This window comes from Schistocerca nitens, chromosome 4 (assembly GCF_023898315.1).
Source record: "Schistocerca nitens isolate TAMUIC-IGC-003100 chromosome 4, iqSchNite1.1, whole genome shotgun sequence".
NCBI classification, from domain to species: domain Eukaryota; kingdom Metazoa; phylum Arthropoda; class Insecta; order Orthoptera; family Acrididae; genus Schistocerca; species Schistocerca nitens.
The window spans coordinates 706,573,594-706,596,423 of record NC_064617.1 but is presented as its reverse complement, the minus strand read 5'-3'; the positions used below and the strand labels follow the sequence as shown (position 1 = coordinate 706,596,423).

The 22,830-nt window shown below is 43.4% G+C and overlaps 1 protein-coding gene across 1 annotated transcript in view; it reads left to right on the top strand.

Annotated features, from left to right (window-relative positions):
• The first annotated feature begins 8,409 nt into the window (after window positions 1-8,409).
• The window catches only part of LOC126251667 (protein yellow-like), a 36,543-nt gene continuing 22,122 nt past the window's right edge, over window positions 8,410-22,830 (top strand). The window contains exons 1-4 of the mRNA XM_049952238.1: window positions 8,410-8,550; window positions 15,946-16,227; window positions 20,340-20,539; window positions 21,776-21,955. Coding sequence (XP_049808195.1) covers window positions 15,963-16,227; window positions 20,340-20,539; window positions 21,776-21,955 — 645 coding nt within the window. The 5' untranslated portion in view covers window positions 8,410-8,550; window positions 15,946-15,962. The remainder of the gene's footprint in view (window positions 8,551-15,945; window positions 16,228-20,339; window positions 20,540-21,775; window positions 21,956-22,830) is intronic.

Below are 22,830 nucleotides of genomic sequence, written 5' to 3'. Positions count from 1 at the left end.
TGAATAGCGCCGCATACAACATGAAAGGTGTTACCGTCTGCGCTGTCCCGAAAAGTCAGCTGTAGCAGAACATGCTCTGGAAAACGGACACCGAATTGCATTCGGTGAGACGTCTGTTATTAAACGGATTAATGGCTTCTGGGATAGCGTGATAAACGAGGCCATAGAGATTAGAATTTCTGACAACACCTTCAATAGAAACGGTGGACTACAGCTGAGTATAGCGTAGGATCCGGCGTTGAGGGAGTTGAAGCGGGCCCGGCGGTCGCGAGGCCAAAACATTACCATGTATGGTGCGGGACCGTGCACCAGTGACGTCACGAGCGACGTCAGGAGCGACGTCACGAGAGACGGCGCGGCTATATAAGCACGGCAATGACAACCACACGACAGTCATCCACTTGACAATGGCAGAGGAGATCTCTGCCGAAAGCTCCTGGACAGTAAACCACTTTACGCGGTTGGAAACCTGAGAATGTTTTACTAACGGATATCGCCGCAAAAACATGCATTCGTTTCAACACATGTGTTCCACTTGTATTAATCTCATACACTATATTAATTATGATTATTACTATATTTTCATTTTAATCCGCAGTTGTGTAAGGACATAATTCGGAATTGTGTGAATTATTTGCAATACAAAATTGATGAATATTATTCTGTTTTAAACAAATTAGTCCGACATGATTTATTCATGTATTTTATCCATTTATAAACTACGTCACTAGCCTGCGTAATACACTATAATGATCTAAGGGACAGTTCTTTAAGAAACGCGTGGCCTTTAGAGCACATGTGTACAACCGACCCCCCTGATGCAACATCCGGTCAAGCTAATAGTCAGGGACCATTAGTTATTCATTGCCCACACAACAGCTGCTGGAGAAAACTGCTGGTGTAGTCCTTGGTTAAGCATTAGAAAGATTTGCATTTCAAATTTTGTGAGCTATTTTGAAGTAATGAACTGTTAAGATCATTTTCTGAGTGATTGGCTTTTGCTTATGACGTATTCTAAGCTCGTGTTTATGTGTACGTCTGTTTCAGAACTATATAATTCCCTCTACAAAGATCCGTTATTACTATCCAGCTAGTTGTAGAATACACTGAGCCAGTCAGTTACCGTTTATATGATATTATTGTGCAACCCCAGACTGTCTGGCGTAAATTAAAAAAGGTGACTGTAGTGTCAGTTTGTTCACGATAGTTTTTTGTGTGTACACCACACCAGTTCAGTATTAGACGGAATGATACTTACCGATTAACTGGATTATTTTCAATGATAGATAATGTAATAATGCAGTTAAATGCTGCTCGATAAATGGAACTGATAATTATTAATGACTAAGACATTCGCTGCGGACAGCAACAGAAAAAAATTCTTAATGGGTCTCCCCAAAGTTTCAATAAAGTTCGTAATATACATCAGACTATTTATTTAGTACATAGCCTTTGGACAGTTTTGAGAGAGACTCAAGTAGACAAATCTGTCATAGTACAAATGAAATAACAAAGCTGTTTTGAAGTATCTCTCTGAAAGAATTATTAAGTGTTTATGAAGCAAAGCGTCTCTACCTGAATCTCGAAAAGACATCGGACATTCATATATGTTTAACAACAACACTAATTATTGTATTAATGAACAGAATTTAGTAAGGAGGTCAGGTCGTTCAAGAAAATTGAATCGATACAGAAGACAATTCAGACGTAATGCGCGTTCTATAGACATTTACATTTTCTAATGCTTCATTTAATAGCCCTGTAGGATAAATAATTTTAATTTGACTAAAAGTTGTTCAAACTATTAAAAATAACGTCTGTTGTGATCAAATAACATAAAAGATGTTCACAAAATTCGACAAAGCTATGAATTATTCTGTAGAAAATATTTTCAGTGTTTACACATTCATTTCAGACGCCTAAGACACGGCAAAGTCAACTTTAAAAATGAAGTGAAAATACTTCTCATTGCTATCTATGGCTCCATAGATAAATTTTATTTTAAAATTATGTGGTTGAAAAAAAAAGGAATATCATACTTATACTGTTACTAAGTTATCTCCACTACAATATTCTTTGTTCGTGATAACATTGACAGGTACGTCTCTTAATAAATGAAATTTATTTAATAGGGAATAAGCTACCTCGTTAGACGTTATTAGGGTACATCGTTTCCATGCAAGTAACGTTTTAGATGAAGCTGAATCAAATAAAAACTAAACTTTTACCGTTAGTCTCCTAAAACAGTAATCATTTATGAAAATGAATTCCATAGCTAAACAGTTATCACTACATTCTCATAATATAAAATCTTATTTCTGTTATCCAGTAGGACGGTTCTTTTGAGTCTCTGGTTCCAGTTTACATTTAGGAACATTGTGCTGTTCCAATGTTGTTATTAAGTTATATCTTCAGTTTCAATCTTAACTATACCAGTTGCCTCCAGATAATGATGCACCAAATAGTTTACATTTAGCTTTAAGTTTTCAAAATGATGTGCTTGTTTTTTGTTAGACTGACAGGGTACGTTCTTCAAATGGGCCTGGCAACTGTTAATCTAGCTACCTAATCTACCCAATATTTTTCTACATCTTTGTACAGTTCAGAACTTCTACTTTTGTTCTGTTACCTAAAAATTTCTAGCAATATTTTTCGTCCAGGTTTCTTTCTTTCGTTTTATGTCGATGAATCTATAATTTTGGATTCATTATTGTAACTAGACCAAGTTTCTGTCCTCTTACGTTCATTCGGTTTTACGAAGTCATTCCTTATCGGTCGAAAGATCTTTCGTTACAACAAACGTTTATGTTAGCTCACATTTGGGTGACTCTTTATCTTAGACATGTAAAAATGTTTTGCGTTAAAAATTTTATCAGTTTTCACTGATACTCCTGTGTTTAAGCTTAGTTTTAATTCTGTCGTTAGTAATAGTCTTCGTTGTTTTGCAAATACAAATTTGTAATGTTGCACACGTTATCCTTTTTTTATTCCTTTCATCTGGGTCGGGGAGCAACAAGGTAATATTGACACTATACCTACTCTGGTGGATTTTGTGCAGTAGGTTCCATATCTTATCGCTCACTCTATGGTCATTTTGTGTCGCCATGACGTACAAATTAACATTTTCACACCATACAGTTCAGTTCGCTGGTCAGTTAATCGTGACGCCACGCCGGCGACTTGCGAGTCAGTGTGATAATATTGATGAAGAAGGACACACAAACACCGAGTCCCCTGCCGGGAATCGAACCCGGGCCCCTTGCGTGGTAGGCGGTAACGCTACCGCTACGTTACGGAGGCGGACAGTGGAACACAATATGTACAGGAGGAAAATTATTTAAACAGAAAAAACTGTGGGTGGTTGCACAGGACACCACAAGAAACGTTTTCCTCTAATGTCACTATTAACTGAGAGGGTTTTCATCCGGTGTACGGCTTAATTGCTCTCAATATTCAGCTCCTTCACGAGAAACTCTTAATCCATTTGAATTACAGCGTGTGCACATCCTCGAACTGGATGATTATGCACCCTGATCACAGCATTCGCAGTATTCATGTAACAGCTTGAAAATGCATCCTGCACTTCCGTTCTTTGTGCTATTTACAGATGAGGCAACGTTCGGAAACATGTGGTTCTGATTCCAAGTTAAACTATAAGTAACCTTTACCCGGTTTGATATCTGGGATAAGTTAGGTACTCGCAAGCCGGCGAAGTGCCGCCCAATAGGAAGACATGCACCAGAGCATTCAGCAACACGAAATAATTATTGTTTACAGGTCCCGGTACGTAATAAAATGGATCATCTGTACCCCTCCTTTCCCACTTTTTTTTAGTATATAGCTACCAGTTTCCGTGACTCAATATGCCACCTTCTGAACGTAACTGACGCTGAGGTGGTGAACTCCAATCGGATACACGATATAAACAGATAATAAAATTTATGAAACAGTTTCCGTAGACTGTTGTAACAACGACGTTGTGTCTACAACCATGAACTATTACTACTATTATTATCTACAAACATAATTCAGTTTGTACGGAATCCTCAGAGCGCGAGTCTTACTCACACTTTTTCGGTATTTTAGGTAAACTATGCCGAGGTGCAATATATAAATGAGTACCCTTCACATAGTGTGCTGCATAAGGAAGGGTCACTACGCGCTTCCCTAGGTAATTATATGAGACGAAATGCGGTTTAAAATCTGAAAAATAAGAGTGTCCTCGATATCTCACTTTTGAATTTATAGTGCGCCATATTGACGAGTATATCATAAACGCATACATAAGCATCGAATTAGAAGTGGAAAGCAATACTTCCACAAGAAATTTCCACGACCTGAAGTGTTGCCAGTTCGTGCAGCTTCCTGTTACTTGGCTTTATTTAAGTGATTGCAAAATCAAACGAAATCACGCATTGGTTAGCCAATTTGGACGTATAAGTAAATGAATGTATCGAAGAGGTTGTAATCAGCCTTCAACGAATCAGAACTGTCTTTCAGACTGAAGATACTTGTTCACGACATAATCATGAACTGTCCTTTTGTGTATGTTAGAATGCTTATAGTGCACTTGCTTAAGGTCTGGATTCGGCTAACACTTCAGGTAATAATATTTAACAATCACAAACTGACGCTCTTCACCTCTAGTAAAACGATTTGAACAATGTAGCCTTGGACCGTGATTCCAAATCCACATTAAGCATGACGTTCCTTCGCTACCTATTTTAGGAGAGTCGGTGTAGGTTGGACCATGGCAGAGGCGAAAGTCACGCCAGGTAGAGACTCTGTAACCTGTTTGTTTTCTTCCACGAGATTTCTTTTTATATCAGTGAGCTATTTGTCATTCAATGTCGCTTGTTCATTAATGTATCTGAACTCCAGCTGTTGAAATAATTGGTTCAGGGCTGGTATTAGAATAAGGTCTCTCCTTTTTCTGGGTGTGACTCATTTGAGACGACGCAGTTCCATCGTTTTATTGTTTCCCCAAAATAACACACTCATCAGTCTCCACGAAAAGCAAGTGTTTTGGTTCGAACCTTGGTCTGCAGCAAATTGTTTCCATCGTGTCATTTTAGGCTGTAGCACACGCGCAACAAACTGCAGGTATCGGACAATTATAATTTTTTATGTCTCTCCTTGCTTTTCAACAATAACGATTGGTGCCGCTTTCGACACACGGTGAGAAGTTTCAGGCAGACCTAGAACTTTTAGCCAAATCGTTTCAGGTTCATACCAGCCACATTTAATTACTAAAGAAAAATAATTCCATAGTCAGCGCCTCTTTGTGTTTGATCAATGACGATGATATGTGGAGGATTCGACTCCCAGTCAGCATAGAACTTTATGTCATGCTATTTTTATTTCAGACACGTGCACATCTCGGTGCTGGTGAAATTAACCAATTTTTATATTCGCGCCAAGACGTTAAATTTCGGTAAGGCAAACGTTCTTCGTCTCGTCATTTCAGTTTCAGTTATCTGTCCTCTGGTGACAATTTTTGATAGTTAACATTCGACTGTGATTCGTTTACAATCCGATTAAGTTGCAAGTTCGAACACCCATTCAACACAAAACTTTATGCAGTGTCATTGCAAGTTTAAACCTGAGCGCACATTGTGACTTAAGCCATGATGGCTCTGAGCGCTATGCGACTTAACTTCTGAGGTCATCAGTCGCCTAGAACTTAGAACTAGTTAAACCTAACTAACCTAAGGACATCACACACATCCATGCCCGAGGCAGGATTCGAACCTGCGACGGAAGCGGTCGCTCGGTTCCAGACTGTAGTGCCTAGAACCGCACGGCCACTCCGGCCGGCTTAAGCCATGATCTTCGTGGCTAATTAACAGGAACAGCAGTTGTTGGATTGGAGTCCCAGTTACCACCCCAGTACAAAACTGTATTAAATGCAAGTTCATACTGATACTTGCTTTTTGAAACGTCATTTACCGTAATAAATTTGAGTTTACAAGCGAAATAGCTTTGTCATCTCTAATACTGTGTTCTCAGATGTTTCCATTATAGTAATACTAATTTGCATCTGGATTGACAGCCATACAGAGCTTTTATTTCTTGTGACCTCTTGTAGTAACCAGTTTTTGTTGTCAAATGACTGTACCGAGGCCGGCCGGAGTGGCCGAGCGGTTAAAGGCGCTACAGTCTGGAACCGCACGACCGCTACGGTCGCAGGTTCGAATCCTGCCTCGGGCATGGATGTGTGTGATGTCCTTAGGTTAGTTAGGTTTAAGTAGTTCTAAGTTCTAGGGGACTTATGACCACAGCAGTTGAGTCCCATAGTGCTCAGAGCCATTTGAACCATTTGACTGTACCGAAAAGAAGAAGATCGGCAAGACAGTTACGTTATGCCGGTGGTACACAACGCATTTCACGCCGTTCACACACTTTTGAGCACGATAGAACATAGTTTGAGGTGTAGTAGTGTAGTGTATTCTGAACATAATACGTCATATGAGCATATGTCCTTTTCTCAATAGCCTCCGAGGAAACTAATGGAAAGAACAGGGAACGGGAAAAATTCAGTGTGCCGGCCGCGGTGGTCTCGCGGTTCTAGGCGCGCAGTCCGGAACCGTGGGACTGCTACGGTCGCAGGTTCGAATCCTGCCTCGGGCATGGATGTTTGTGATGTCCTTAGGTTAGTTAGGTTTACGTAGTTCTAAGTTCTAGGGGACTGATAACCACAGCAGTTGAGTCCCATAGTGCTCAGAGCCAGCCAAAAATTCAGTGATAGTAAGTGAATCACTGTGATTTAATGTTTTGTTTAGTTGTGTACATATCCTCACAACATACGTCACTGCAATGCATTTTGCAGCTGTTGCAGACAGATGCTCTGTTGCTGATCTGACCTCATTAAACCAGTCGTTTACTTGATCACACGTATGTAAAATATGAATGACAAGTTCCATGTAGTAAAGAGTGACTTATTTGCTGTTCCGGTCGAAATGTCCGAAATTGGAGTAGCATTATCTCAACTGGTGTACAGGTCAGTTGGTGAAGACACATCTGAACCCTGCTGCTAGAATGTGCGGACAACCAAGTCAAAAAACAGGGAAAACGTATGGTTGCATAAAAATGACCTATGTTCAATAAAGACCACACTACGCAGACTAACGTCGCTTTGATTGTATTTGCATGTGATTGCAGCTGAAGAAGGACATGCGAGTGGCGCGCTTCGTTTTCAAATATCTATATGACGGATACGGCCGGAAAAAGGGCGTATGTTCATTTGCAGGTTTTTGTTCACAATCATCAATACTATCACCTCTAAATCTGTATACTTTTCCTCCTGGCTCACCCTGTATACTTTCACTGTGCTCCACAAAATACGGAAACATCTGACCGCAACGTACATGAGGCTTCACTTGACGAAATACTGACAGTTCACTACTGCTATACAAGTGGTGCGTCGTGCTCCTTCTACTGACCCCGAGTCAGAACTGATGTGTTCTTTAAATGAAGGTATTAATTTTACGAAACTGTATATAAAAGAATTTTCGTAATTATGTAGCTTTTCTAGTAGTTCTGAGTAGCTAATAACTGTCTGGTACGCGAAGTATCATTTAAATCAACGATATTGGCAACGAATTAAATGTATTCTATTACCATTATTTACTGAATTAAATTCAAGTATATATGGATTTGTTACAAACTAAAAGCAAACACAGAACACAAATTCCTACCGACCGCCTTTCCCCATAGCTCTCTTTCATTACAACGTGTCCCTCCCTCCCTCTGCCACCCTCCACTGTCACCCTTTTCATTCCGCTGTCACCTCAAGAAACAAAAATACCCTCCGTTGATCTATATGGCAAGAAATTTCAAGTATTAAAATTTGTTTATGAAGGAGGCATTTGTTGCTGAGTAACTGATCTTTCAAAATTAATGAAACTTGGGATTCTTCGTACGTTTGTAGGAATCATCGAGATAGAAACTGCTAGCTGATATGAAAAAAGATCAGTAATTAGAATCATCACTAAGGATAAATTTCTTTCTTTGGAAACAACTAATTATATTCTTGATCACAATAAAAAAGAGAAAAGAAGAAATAACTAGCTGAAGCAATAAAGGACGACAAAACATGTGAAAACATACAATTACTTTCCAGTTGTTAGAAACTTCTATAAGCCTTAGAAAATCCGGGAATTTCCACTTTATTAAAAAAACGAGAAAGCCTACCCTATATGACTTCAGAGGGCACTTACTAAGGCAAAGTATAGTCTTTCAGTCCTGCTAGCAGAACCAGTTGGTTACGGAGTGCACTAAGACAAAGAGTCGTCGTCCTTCACTGCAGCTTTCAGAACCGGTTTTAGATAAGATAAGTGCCACCGTCCTATTTTCAGTATCATTTGACTTTCAGTCAACCGGTAATATTCCGATTAGTTACACACGTAAGTGAGCGACGGCAGTATGTTGTCAGTATAAAAACGTGATGGCGACGGCAGTATCACCGTCGTACCTTCACAATACAGATTTAAGAGTTACATCTGGCGATTTCGTTTCTGTTGGCGAACTGACAAGTTTCACTAACTTCTGGTGAGTATCGTCATTAAAATTCCCTAATTTTATTGAGTAGTAAGATAGGCGAGACTTACACCAGCAATTAATGGAACTGCATTTATGCAGTACGTTAATGCACTAATTTGCTGAACTGATCTAATGTTTGTCACATGACATTTATTAATTACTCTAACTTAAGCATTAATAAATCTTGATATTTATGTCTTAGCAAAGTTTTCATCCTCTTGTTCCTCTATAGATCTAAGTTCACGAAACCATAAACTGTTGTTTGGAGTTAGTCGCAGTGTGGAATCACGTTACAGAATCGACCGTCAATTGCAAGTTCAGAAAAAAATCGTTCTAGTAACTTATGACACCTCCACTTGCCTTGGTGTCAGCTGCGATTCTCTGTGATCCTGAATGAATCAAGTCATCAATCAGTAGGTGAATGATTCTGCAAGGGTATGTGGGTTACCAGTACAGATTCACTTGCTGAAGATGCGAAATGTCATCATGTTTATGACCGTTGCTGTTGTACTCTTCAGTCCAGAGGCAGGTTTGATGCAGCTCTCCATGCTACTCTATTATGTGCAAGCTTCTTCATTTCCAAGTAACTTCTGCACCCTACATGCTTCTGAATCCGCTTCATCTCTTGGACTTCCTCACCGAGTTTCATCCTTCACGCTGCCCTACAGCACTAAATTGGTGATCCCTTGATGCTACAGAACATGTCCTGCCAACCAGTCCCTTCTTCTAGACAAATGGTGCCACAAATTACTCTTCTCCCCAGTTCTATTCAGTACCTCCTCAATGGTTATGTGATCTACCCATATAATCTTCAACGCTCTTCTGTAGCACCACATTACGAAACCTTCTGTTCTCTTCCTGTCTAAACTATTTATCGGCCACATCGTCCACGTTTCTCATCCATACATGGCTACACTCCATATAAATACTTTCAGAAACGACTTCGTGACACTTAAATCTATACTCGATGTTAACGAATTTCCCTTCTTCAGAAACGCATTCCTTGCCATTGCCAGTCAGCATGTTATATCCCCTCTACTTCGACCATAATCAGTTATTTTGCTCCCCAAATAATAAAACTCATCTACTTCTTTAAGTGTCTCATTTCCCAAAAAAATTCCCTCAGCATCACCTGATTTAGTTAGACTACATTCCATTATCATCGTTTTGGTTTTGTTGATGTTCATCTTGTAGCCTCCTTTCAAGACACTATCCATTCCGTTCAACTGCTCTTCCAGATTCTTTGCTGTTTCTGACAGAATTAAAATGTCATCGGCTAACTTCAAAGTTTTTATTTCTTCTCCGTGGATTTTAACTCTCCAAATTTTTCCTTCGTTTCCCTTACTGCTTGCTCAATGTATAGATTGAATAACATCGGGAATAGGCTACAACCCTATCTCGCACCCTTCCCAACCACTGCTTCCCTTTCATGCCCCTCGACTCTTATAACTGCCGTCTTGTTACTGTAAAAATTGAAAACAACCCTTCGCTCGCTGTATTTGACTTCTGCCAACTTCGTAATTTGAAAACGAGTATTCCAGTCAACTTTGTCAAAAGCTTTCTCTAAGTCTACAAATGCTAGAAACGTAGGTTAGCCTTTCCTTAATCTATCTTCTAAGGTAAGTCGTAGCGTCAATATTGCCTCATGTGTTCATACATTTCTACGGAATCCAAATTGATCTTTCCCAAGGTCGGCTTCTACCAGTTTTTCCTCCGTCTTCTGTAAAGAATTCGTGTCGGTATTTGCAGCCGTGACTTATTAAACGCCGCGCGGGATTAGCCGAGCGGTCAGCACGGTAGCTCAGCGTGTTCGGTCAGAGAGCTGGCTGAGCTCTGTAATAAAAAAACTGAGTGAAAAGATCAACAACGAACTTCTTTAACGGACGTAACGTCACGTCCGCGACGACGAAATACAACGAACCATAACGAAACACACAAAAAAGCGGTCTATGGCGTTGCAGTCAGGGACTGTGCGGATGGTCCCGGCGGAGGTTCGAGTCCTCCCTCGGGCATGGGTGTGTATGTTTGTCCTTAGGATAATTTAGGTTAAGTTCAAATGGCTCTGAGCACTATGCGACTTAACTTCTGAGGTCATGAGTCGCCTAGAACTTAGAACTAATTAAACCTAACTAACCTAAGGACATCACACACATCCATGCCCGAGGCAGGATTCGAACCTGCGACCGTAGCGGTCGGTCGGCTCCATACTGTAGCGCCTAGAACCGCACTGCCACTCCGACCGGCTTAGATTAAGTAGTGTGTAAGCTTAGGGACTGATGACCGTAGCAGTTAAGTCCCATAAAATTTTGCACACATTTGAACATTTTTGAACTTATTAAACTGATAGTTCACTAATTTTCACACCTGTCAACACCTGTTGTAATAGACCCTCTGTGCATTCCTACCTCCTTTTGCTTTCCCTTCTTTGCTTAGAACTGGTTTTCCATCTGAGCTCTTGATATTCATACAACTGGTTCTCTTTTCTCCAAAGATCTCATTAATATTCCTGTAGGCAGTATCTATCGTACGTCTACAGATATTCTTACATCTGTCCTCAGCCATCCCTGCTTAGCCGTTTTGCAGTTCCAGTCGATCTCATTTTCGAGACGTTTGTATACCTTTCTACCTGCTTCATTTACAGCATTTTTGTATTTTCTCCTTCATCAATTAAATTGAATATCTCATCTGTTACCCAAAGATTTCTACTAGCCCTCGTCTTTTTACCTACTTGATCATCTGCTGCCTTCACTATTTCATCTCTGAAATCTACCTACTCTTCTTCTATTGTATTTCTTCCCCCTGTTCTTGTCAATCGTTCCCTAATGCTCTCTCTGAAGCTCTCCACCACCTTTGGTTCTTTCAGTTTATCCAGGTCCCGTCTCCTTAAATTCCCACCTTTTTGTGAGTATAAGACAGAATAGAACATTCGTAATAATGTTCGACATGTTCATTACTACACCGCAAATAAGGATATCCGTCACTTCGCAAACTACTGATCACCCTTGTGGAAGCATGCCTTTACAGTGTAGTCATACAACGTTATTTACATTTTGCACAATCTAGGCTCTCACTGCTGACCTTTTGCGGCTATAAGTATTTTATTTGAAAAGGAAATGGAAATGGAAAGTAATGAATGGTTGTAACCTGTTACTTATTAACTACCTGATCCGTTTCTCGTAATGAAACCGAAAGTGCGACCTTCTAGTTCTTGCCGCGCGAAAGAGTTGTGAACTATAAATAGCAAATTAACTCAAGGCATCCCCTGCTAGAGGTCTCTGAGTGAGTACCGATACGCAGCAGTTTAAATCGATATATTCTTATAATGCTTTCTGCATAATATTTTAATCAGATTCAGCTAACAAAAAAGGTCCCCACTTGCTGAAAATTAGCTTACGTCATTTATTAGGCCGTCAGTGAGGCAACATCTTCCATTTCCGTAGCGGAACAGGTGAGTGAAACGTTCGTTTGATAATTACTTTTACGAACTTCAAACCGGAGCGACTTATTTCTAGTTACATGAAGGGTTACTGGCATAAATTTTTGAATTTGTTGCATGTCTGAATGCTTACTAGGCGCAGCCTCTCTTTGCAATAGCAGTTACAGTTTGTGATCAAAAGTATCCGGACACTCCCAAAACCACACGTTTTTTGTATTAGGTGCATTGTGCTGCCACCAACTGCGAGGTGCTCCATATCAGCGACCTTAGTAGTCATTAGATATCGTGAGAGAGCAGAATGGGACGCTCCGCGGAACTCATGGACGTCGAACGTGGTGAGGTGATTGGGTGTCACTTGTGTCATACGTCTGTGTGCGAGATTTCCACACTCCTAAACATCCCTAGAGCCACTGTTTCCGATGTGACAGTGATGTGGAAACGTGAAGGGACACGTACAGCACAAAAGCGTACAGGCTTACAGAGACCGCCGACAGTTCAAAAGGGTCGTAATGTGTAATTATCAGACATCTATCCAGACAATCACACAGGAATTCCAAACTGCATCAGGATCCACTGCAAGTACTATGACAGTTAGGCGGGAGATGAGAAAACTTGGATTTCACGGTGGAGCGGCTGCTCATAAGCCACACATCACGCCGGTAAATGCCGAACGACGGCTCGCTTGGTGTAAGAAGCGTAAATATTGGTCGATTGAACAGTGGAGTCACGAATCACGGTACATAATATGGCGATCCGATGGCAGGGTGTGGGTATGGGGAATTCCCGGTGAATTTCTTCTGCCATCGTGTGTAGTGCCAACAGTAAAATTCGGAGGAGGTGGTGTTATGGTGTGGTCGTGTTTTTCATGGAGGGGGGCTTGCATCCCTTGTTGCTTTGCTGTGCGGCCTACATTAATGTTTTAAGCACCTTCTTGCTTGCCACTGTTGAAGAGCAATTAGGAGATGGCGATTGCATCTTTCAACGAGGTCGAACACCTGTTCATAATGCACGGCCTGTGGTGGAGTGATTACACGACAGTTACATCCCTGTAATGGACGGGCCTGCTCAGAGTCCTGACATGAATCCTGTAGAAATCGTTTGTGATGTTTTGGAACGCCGACTTCGTGCCGGGCCCCACCGACCTACAACGATACCTCTCCTCAGTGCAGCATTCCGTGAAGAATGGGCTGCCCCAAGAAACCGTCCAGCACCTGATTGAACGTATGTCTGCGAGAGTGGAAGCTGTCATCAAGGCTAGGGGTAGGCTACCACCACTTTGAATACCAGCATAATCAGTGGAGGGCGCCACGTACTTGTAAGTAATTTTCAGTCAGGTGCCCGGATACTTTTTATCACATAGTGTATGTGTAAACTACTGCTTCTTGTATCGATACTTGTGTCGTTCAAGTGTTTGTTTGTCTATTTTGGTTATAAAAGCTCAGTGTCAGTTAGACTGTTAGTGAGGCAGCACTAACCGTTCCCGCAGATGAGCAGGCGAGTACAGTTTCCGTTTGCTAATTATTTTACGAGCGTCAGGCGAGAGCGAATTATTTCGTTACCTGTGTGATTACTAGTTTAAATTGTAAATTTCTTACGTTTTTTTTGTGCATACTAGGCACATTCTAGCGTTGTGTACAGTTTTGCCATCTTTGGTAAGGACAGCGACTGTAATTGCAGTGTTCGGATGCAGACTTAGTGACGATTCGCCACAGATCCAGGCGTTGCTGGCTTCGGTCACGGAGCCTGAGGCTGTTGCCAATGTTCATCACTGTGAGGTGCCAAACGTGGAGATCCGATGGACGTCTAGCACATTCCACGTCTCCCAAAATCGATCCAATGCTGTTCATGTCCTTGCTACTGCCAGGGTGGAGGCTTAAAACTCACCAGTGGTTGACTGGGTTATCTTTCCGAAGTGACACAGGCAGCAGAAGACTTTCCAGAGGCCTATCGAATGGTCAGACAAACGGGTTCGAAGTACTGTCTTGGGTGATACAGGCCCTGAACCATCGCTTGTCAGGTTTTGGAGGAAGCCTCTCAACCTTCAAGGAGCGGACATTCACACAAGGTGGCATTACTCGTAGTCGTAGCTGCAATTTTAGGCACTTAATGAGGGCCCTTAGGTACATGGCTGCTAAGGAGGGGACGAAATCCAGTGTACAGTCCGCGTGCGTCCAGGGGGAAAACATCCAGGATGTGGAATGGGTCCTCCTACACGCCATGAAGAGAACAGGGTGCAGTCAGCCTCTAGTCGGTTCTAATTATGTATGCCGATTTTGGTTGGAAGAGTTTCTATCCGCTTCGGGCGTTTAGCCCAATTAGCTAAGACTGCCAGTTGTGCTATCCGCGGGAATAGCATCGCCGACAGTACCGATTGCCGACCTTTGTTACAGAGCAGAGTCTGAATGAGGCAACCGTGTAGGCTGCTGATTCCTCATCTTCCGTCGTAGAGTGGTGGGCTATCAGGTTCCGCTAAATAGGTGCGCTACATACGCAGGGTAGGTGGAGGCTGTATGGATTAGAATGGAAGGGTTTTTAGGTTAGAGGATCCCAGTAAAGAAGAAAATGTCAAAGGTTGCCGGTAAAAGACCACACAAGAGCCACAAATATTATAGTATAAGCTCCGACAGCTATGTTGAGAAAAGAACAAGAACTACAGACGTCAATGCGACGGGTGTTCAATAAATAATACAACACAATTTTTCTGAAACCAGGTTGGTATTACTCGAGATTTCAATACACCATATTATTCCCAATATTTCTTGGCTAGAAAACCCTGTATTTCCCCATAATATCCATTCAATGCGAGGTCCTTACGCCACCTTACTGAGAGGGCCCGTATGCCTGCATGTTACCACTCTACTGGCCAACGTTGCAACCAAACTCTTCCTGCATCGATGAACTCTCCCTCCTCCACAACCGCTTCCCGTGGAGTGCATTCATCATTGAAAGATGTGAAATACTGGCTGTAGGGAGGATGTGGAAGAAACTTCTAGGGTGCGGAAACTTTTGTGAGGCCTTTTGTTGTCATGAGAAGTAGAAGTTAGTTTGCATTTTTATGGCGACGAACACGCTAAAGTCGTTTCCTTGATTTCCTGAGCACAGCACAGTAAACTTCTGAGTTGATCGTTGCACCGTGCGGGAGAATATCACACAGAATAATGCGTTCAGAGTCTCAGAAGACTCCCGCCATAATATTACTAGCTGGGGGTGCAGCTTTGAACTTTTAATTCGGAGGTGACATGGTGTGGCGCTACTCCATGATTGCCCTTTTGTTTCCGGTCCGAAGTGATAAAACTATATTTCTTAGCCTGTGACGATGTTCGACGAAAATTGTTATGAACAGCCACGTGGTGCGCAAGCAATTCCTCACAAATGGTCCTCAGTCGCTCTTTATGGTCTTCTGTAAGGTGGCTAGGAACCCAGCGGTCACACACCTTTGAGTACCCCAACTGGTGGACGAGTGTGTCAACAATACAGACGTCCAGTTGGGCAGCGAGGTGTTTGTGACGCATGGATCAGATCGAATGACGGTGGCCGCAAGTTCCAACACAGCAGGAGTCACAGCTATCGCGGACTGCCGGCATGCGGAAAATCGGACAAGTTTGTAAGACCAACGACTCACCGTGCTTTTGTTCACTGACTGTTCTCCGAGGACATTCTGCAAGTCCTGTTGACATTTTCGATACTGTGGTTTTCCGCCAAAACGGAATCAATGACAGTTCTCTGCTTGGAACACTCCTCCGTTATAGACGCCATGGCCGTACACCTTTTAATGGCTTGTGGATACTCAGTTGACTGTGTCCTTTCATGCAAGAAGACATGTGACTGTTAATACTTTCTCTAGCGTACAACATAATATAGAAATACCGATTTTCATACTGATGGTGATTTCGCACGTTAGCCACTACATTGGTAACAGAAGTTAATTACTCACGTTTTTTGACATTAATCGTGTACTCAATCCACAGGTGTGTAACCGAAAACAATGGCACGCAAAGATTGTGGCATTGCACTGCTGCTGCTGTTATCGCTAGCAATTGCAGGTGCACATCGGAACCGAAAAATCAGGAAGACAGCGGTTAACAGCGACGAATTGAAGGACAATTCCAGGTTAGGAGAACCTGAACTAGTGACCGTTATTGCCTTAAAGGAGGCGAAATTCGACTTTGGTGACAACGCAACGGTGGAGCAATATCTACGAGACAGCGGCAATTACGATCCCAAATCTGTGCTACCGTACGATGTAACAGGTGAGTTACAATAGCTGTTAGCGTGATACCATACTTATGTAAAGTCAATCATCCAACGGAATACGGTTCTAGGCGCTTCAATCTGGAACCGCGCCACCGCTACGGTCGCAGGTTCGAATCCTGCCTCGGGCTTGGATGTATGTGATTTCCTTAGGTTAGTTAGGTTTAAGTAGTTTTAAGTTTTAGGGGGCTGATGACGTCAGATGCTAAGTCCCATAGTGCTCAGAGACATTTCGAGCCAACGGAATACCAGTCACATTCTGGTGTTGTTTGTAGAAGTTAGTTCCAAATCTAAGTAGTCCGTATTTTTTACTGTAGTTGCTACATCGTCATTCCTGTAAAGGAGCGCTATGAAATAGTTATTATCTATATACCCAGCCTTAAAAGTAAAATAACCTAAGTTACACTTCTTTGTACAACTGCTTTCGGCTGCACCACAGCTCATAACCTGAATAAAGTAAATTCAGTTTACTGATCATTCAGTATTTCGAGGGGTGTTCGAAAAGTAACGCAACAAATTTTTATCTGAAACCAGGATAATTTTTTTAGGATTTCAGTAAACCACATTGTTTCCCACTCTACTGGCTATAAAAATTTATTTTTGAACAAAATCTCCATTCAGTGAGACGACCTTACGCCACCTTACAGGGAAAGCCTGTTTGAGCATATGGTACCACTCTAGTGGTGGACGTCAGAGCCAACGTGTTGCTTCAGTAAACTACCATATCGTTCATGTACTGCTTGCCGCAGAGTGCATCCTTCGTTAGGCCAAACAGATGGAAGTAGGAAGGTACGAGCTCCGGGCTGTAGGTTGGATTGAGAAAACTGTCCAATGGAAGTTCGTGAGAGCCTCTAGGGTGTGCAGACTTGTGTGAGGTCTTTCGTTGTCATGGAGACGTTCATTCTCATTATTGTGGCGACCAACACACTGAAATCGTTTCTTCAAATTCCTAAGGGTAGCACAACACGCTTCAGAGTTGATCGTTGCACCGCGAGGGAGGATATCAAACAGAATAACCCATTCAGAATCCCGTATAACCATCGCTTTGACTTTACCGGCTGAGAGTGCGGCTTTGAACTTTTTCTCTGGAGGAGAGACATTTCGGTTCAAATGGTTCAAATGGCTCTGATGGCTCTGAGCACTATGCGACTTAACTTCTGAGGTGATCAGTCGCCTACACTTAGAACTACTTAAACCTAAATAATCTAAGGACATCACATGCCCGAGGCTGGATTCGAACCTGCGACCGCAGCAGCAGCGCGGTTCCCGACTGAAGAGAGATATGGTGCCTCATTCAATCGACTGCTGTTTTATTTCCGGTTCGAAGTGATGAACCTGTTTCATGGAATCTAAAGATTTTCGATAAAAATTTGCCACGATCAAACTCGTAACGCGCAAGCAGTTCCGTACGGTTGGTCCTTCGCGGTTCTTTTGGTCTCCTCTTAAGCGGCGAGGAACCCAGCGATTACACACCTTTGAGTAGGTCAACTCATGGACGAGTGTTTCAGTACTGCCAACAGAGGCGTCGAGTCGTCCAGCGACGTGTTTGATTGTGATCAGTCGATCACCTCGAATCAGAGTGTCCACAGGTTCCAGTGTGGAGGAGTCACAAATGTGTGCGGCCAGCGGGCACACGGAAGATGGGACACCTTTGTGCGACCTCGTTGCGGTGCAAACGAGTCACCCTCCTTTCGCTGAATTCTGCAAGCGCCTATGAATATCCTCCATGCTCTAGTTTTCTACTGAAAGAAACTCAATGATATCTCTCTTTTTGGAATACTCGTAATTTACAGACGCCATTTTCAAGGCTAACTACAGCGCCCCCGTCCATCAGCTTTGTTATGGTATATCACATCAACTGCACTGCGTTGTAGGGTTGCCACAACATTAAATGTTCAAAAAAAAAGTTCAAATGTATGTGAAATCTTATGGGACTTAACTTCTAAGGTCATCAGTCCCTAGGCTTTTACATTACTTAACCTAAATTATCCTAAGGACAAGCATACATACTCACGCCCGAGGGAGGACTCGAACCTCCGCCGGGACCAGCCGCACAGTCCATGACTGCAGCGCCTTAGACCGATCGGCTAATCCCTCGCGGCGCCACAACATTACAATACTACACTCCTGGAAATGGAAAAAAGAACACATTGACACCGGTGTGTCAGACCCACCATACTTGCTCCGGACACTGCGAGAGGGCTGTACAAGCAATGATCACACGCACGGCACAGCGGACACACCAGGAACCGCGGTGTTGGCCGTCGAATGGCGCTAGCTGCGCAGCATTTGTGCACCGCCGCCGTCAGTGTCAGCCAGTTTGCCGTGGCATACGGAGCTCCATCGCAGTCTTTAACACTGGTAGCATGCCGCGACAGCGTGGACGTGAACCGTATGTGCAGTTGACGGACTTTGAGCGAGGGCGTATAGTGGGCATGCGGGAGGCCGGGTGGACGTACCGCCGAATTGCTCAACACGTGGGGCGTGAGGTCTCCACAGTACATCGATGTTGTCGCCAGTGGTCGGCGGAAGGTGCACGTGCCCGTCTACCTGGGACCGGACCGCAGCGACGCACGGATGCACGCCAAGACCGTAGGATCCTACGCAGTGCCGTATGGGACCGCACCGCCACTTCCCAGCAAATTAGGGACACTGTTGCTCCTGGGGTATCGGCGAGGACCATTCGCAACCGTCTCCATGAAGCTGGGCTACGGTCCCGCACACCGTTAGGCCGTCTTCCGCTCACGCCCCAACATCGTGCAGCCCGCCTCCAGTGGTGTCGCGACAGGCGTGAATGGAGGGACGAATGGAGACGTGTCGTCTTCAGCGATGAGAGTCGCTTCTGCCTTGGTGCCAATGATGGTCGTATGCGTGTTTGGCGCCGTGCAGGTGAGCGCCACAATCAGGACTGCATACGACCGAGGCACACAGGGCCAACACCCGGCATCATGGTGTGGGGAGCGATCTCCTACACTGGCCGTCCACCACTGGTGATCGTCGAGGGGACACTGAAAAGTGCACGGTACATCCAAACCGTCATCGAACCCATCGTTCTACCATTCCTAGACAGGCAAGGGAACTTGCTGTTCCAACAGGACAATGCACGTCCGCACATATCCCGTGCCACCCAACGTGCTCTAGAAGGTGTAAGTCAACTACCCTGGCCAGCAAGATCTCCGGATCTGTCCCCCATTGAGCATGTTTGGGACTGGATGAAGCGTCGTCTCACGCGGTCTGCACGTCCAGCACGAACGCTGGTCCAACTGAGGCGCCAGGTGGAAATGGCATGGCAAGCCGTTCCACAGGACTACATCCAGCATCTCTACGATCGTCTCCATGGGAGAATAGCAGCCTGCATTGCTGCGAAAGGTGGATATACACTGTACTAGTGCCGACATTGTGCATGCTCTGTTGCCTGTGTCTATGTGCCTGTGGTTCTGTCAGTGTGATCATGTGATGTATCTGACCCCAGGAATGTGTCAATAAAGTTTCCCCTTCCTGGGACAATGAATTCACGGTGTTCTTATTTCAATTTCCAGGAGTGTAGCTATAATTTTCCAACAGTTTGCGTGTCTTCACAGCCACTGAGCTGGCCCTTCAAAATTTTGACTTGATTGTAGCAATTTATTCATATTTATTACGTTATTTTTGCGGCTTTTATTTCAGAAAGGAGTAAAGAGGATCATTTTCAACATCAGTCGCAAAATTTATTATCAGCCCATGGCAGTAGAAACACTTTTCTTCCAAAGTCTTCTACAAACTATCTCGAGGTTATAGCGTACATGTATGTTTGCAGCTTTTTAATGTCTTCATGGATTCTCTTCAAAGCATCACAACGACCATTAGTAGGGTTCCCATCTTGCAAGTGAGGTAAAGCTAATAGAGAAAAGCTAAAAACCTCACATGTGTCCATATGACACATCTATGACAGGTCTATATGGTAATGTTAATAACACGAAGAGACTGAGATACCAGTTGGTACAGTGAGTGTGTGTCATGCATGGGACATGCAGTAGATTGCAGCTCATTGGTTTTTCTTTAACTATAAAACGAGCCCTCTGTTGACTCGTCAAACGGATGGTACTAACAACATCTCCTCTACTGACTGCAGTGGACACAGCAGCTCGCAACCGCATATTTGTGGCGACGCCACAGGTGGCGCGGGGCATCCCGGTCTCTCTCAGCACTTACCGATTCCACGATCCAGGCAGCTCGTCGCTGAAGCCGTATCCCAGCCTGGACGTGCATCGCACAACAGAGGACACCATCACAGACTGTAACACGCAGCTGGTGTCCGTCTTCACTACCACGGTGAGACGCGGGCGCTAGCGTTCCCAACTGCCTAACATTCGCAGTGCTGTAGCCAAGCCACCTGACTGTCGAATTAATGGTGTTACTAACAGCTAATTTGAATAAAGTTTATCGATATGGATGTGAGAGGGGGTGGTAAAATAATTCAGTGGAACAGAGAGAAAATTTAGTGACTGCGGAGGTATCACGAAATGTGTCCAGTAGCCTTACACTCTGGGTCCATCCCTATTCTTTACCTACAGTGTATGCCAGAAATACTGAGAAAGAGTTTTAGAAGTTGTAGAAGTTACCTTGAGGAACAACGCGAGGACAGGAACCAGATTGTGGACATGTTGTCCAACGGCGTTACGCAGCTTAGAACTTACAGGCGCCGGCACCTGCCATTAGGCCATCCCTCTGGCAGCCAACGTGAATTTGTATGCTAACGGACCATGGGCGCTTCGTCTCGCAATGTTGTTTGTTATTCAGTGATCGCGACTTATTGCCACGATCACGTGGAACCATCTGGAAAATCTCAACAGTTTCTCCATATACAAAAGACAAAAATGAACTGCAGCTGGAAACCCGTTTCCAGAACCGTCATTCACCAAGGCAGCAGGGCAACACAATAATAGGAGACTAGGCCTGTCTGCACTGCAGATGGCTCCATCTTGTCCATTGTCGATCGTGTCAATCAGTGGCGATCACTGAATAACAAACGACACTGCGAGACGTTTGCCAAAGTTCCGTCAGCATACAAAATCACATTTGCTGCCGAAGGGGTGGCCTTCTGGCAGACACCAGCAACTGTAACTGCGACGCCGCATAGTATCGTTGTATGACGTTTCCAGACATGGGTTACTATCTTCCATCTGTGCCTCAAGACACCGACTACAACTGCTTTAAGTTTATCGCAACATTTCTCGAATACCCTGTATATGAATTACCTACTAATTTACAATTAATATCTTTCGTAGAAGAAACAAGTGGTTCTCTTCTGTTGTTTGCATAATGTCTCGTGCTGGAAACATAAAAATAATTTTAAGTAACTTATTCTGCAATATTGCACTCTCTGTGGTATTACGGCATAATTTTATGTGATGTCTTAGGAAGAAATCACTCATTGCATCAAAACGAGCAGAGACAGCAATATGTTGTGAAGTCGTGTGATAGAGACAAAAGAGGAGTCATTCTAGCGTCGAGAGGCAGGGGGAATGCAAATGGGTAAATCCTCTAATATAGACGATTTTGTTTCAGAAAACTTCGGCAGATGAAGATACGCTCTACGCCATGGACAGTGGCGTTTTGGACATAGTCAAGAACCCGAAAGCGGTGTGTCCCCCTAAAATTGTCAGCTTCAACTTGCAAACCGATAAGGTCCAAAACGTGACAATAATTGAGAAAGCTGCCTGCAACACTATTTACACCTTAATTCGGGTGAGTTTCAAAGATAAATGGTAATCCGTTATTTTTATCGATGTAATAAGTTGTTCATGAGTACATGCTGTGTTTTCACGAGTGCAAATTAAGCCATTTTCCCTAGGTACCAGTAGCTTTAGTTAAGCAGATCGGTATATCAGCATCTTGTCAGGTAGAGTCCTCTTTTTAAATATCGCTTGAAATTCCTATCGTCAAACATTTCGCTTTCCAAAGATGACTGCCTTTTACTTTTCCTATAAATTAATAACTGTACTTACACTATTTTTACTTAATAGTTATCTACCCTCTCCGCTGGTGGGGAGGCTTGCTTGCCTCAGCGATACGGATAGCCGTAACGTAGGTGCAACCACAACGGAGGGGTATCTGTTAAGAGGCTAGACAAACGTGTGGTTCCTGAAGAGGGGCAGCAGCCTTTTCAGTAGTTGCAGCGGCAACAGTCTGGATGACCGACTGATCTGGCCTTGTAACATCAACCAAAACGGCCATGATGTGCTGGTACTGCGAACGGCTGAAACCAAGGGGAAACTACAGCCTTAATTTTTCCCGAGGGCATGCAGCTTTACTGTACGGTTAAATGACGATGACGTCCTCTTGGGTTAAATATTACGGAGGTAAAATAGGGCCCCATTCAGATATCAGGGTGCGGACTACTCATGAGGGCGTCGTTATCAGGAGAAACAAAACTGCTGTTCTACGGATCGGAACGTGGTATGTCAGATCCCTTAATCGGGCAGGTAGGTTAGAAAATTTTAAATGGGAAACGATTAGGTTTAAGTAAGATAAGAGGGAATTAGTGAAGTTCGTTGGCAGGAGGAACAAGACTTCTAGTCAGGTGAATAAAGGGTTATAAGTAAAAAATCAAATAGGAGTAA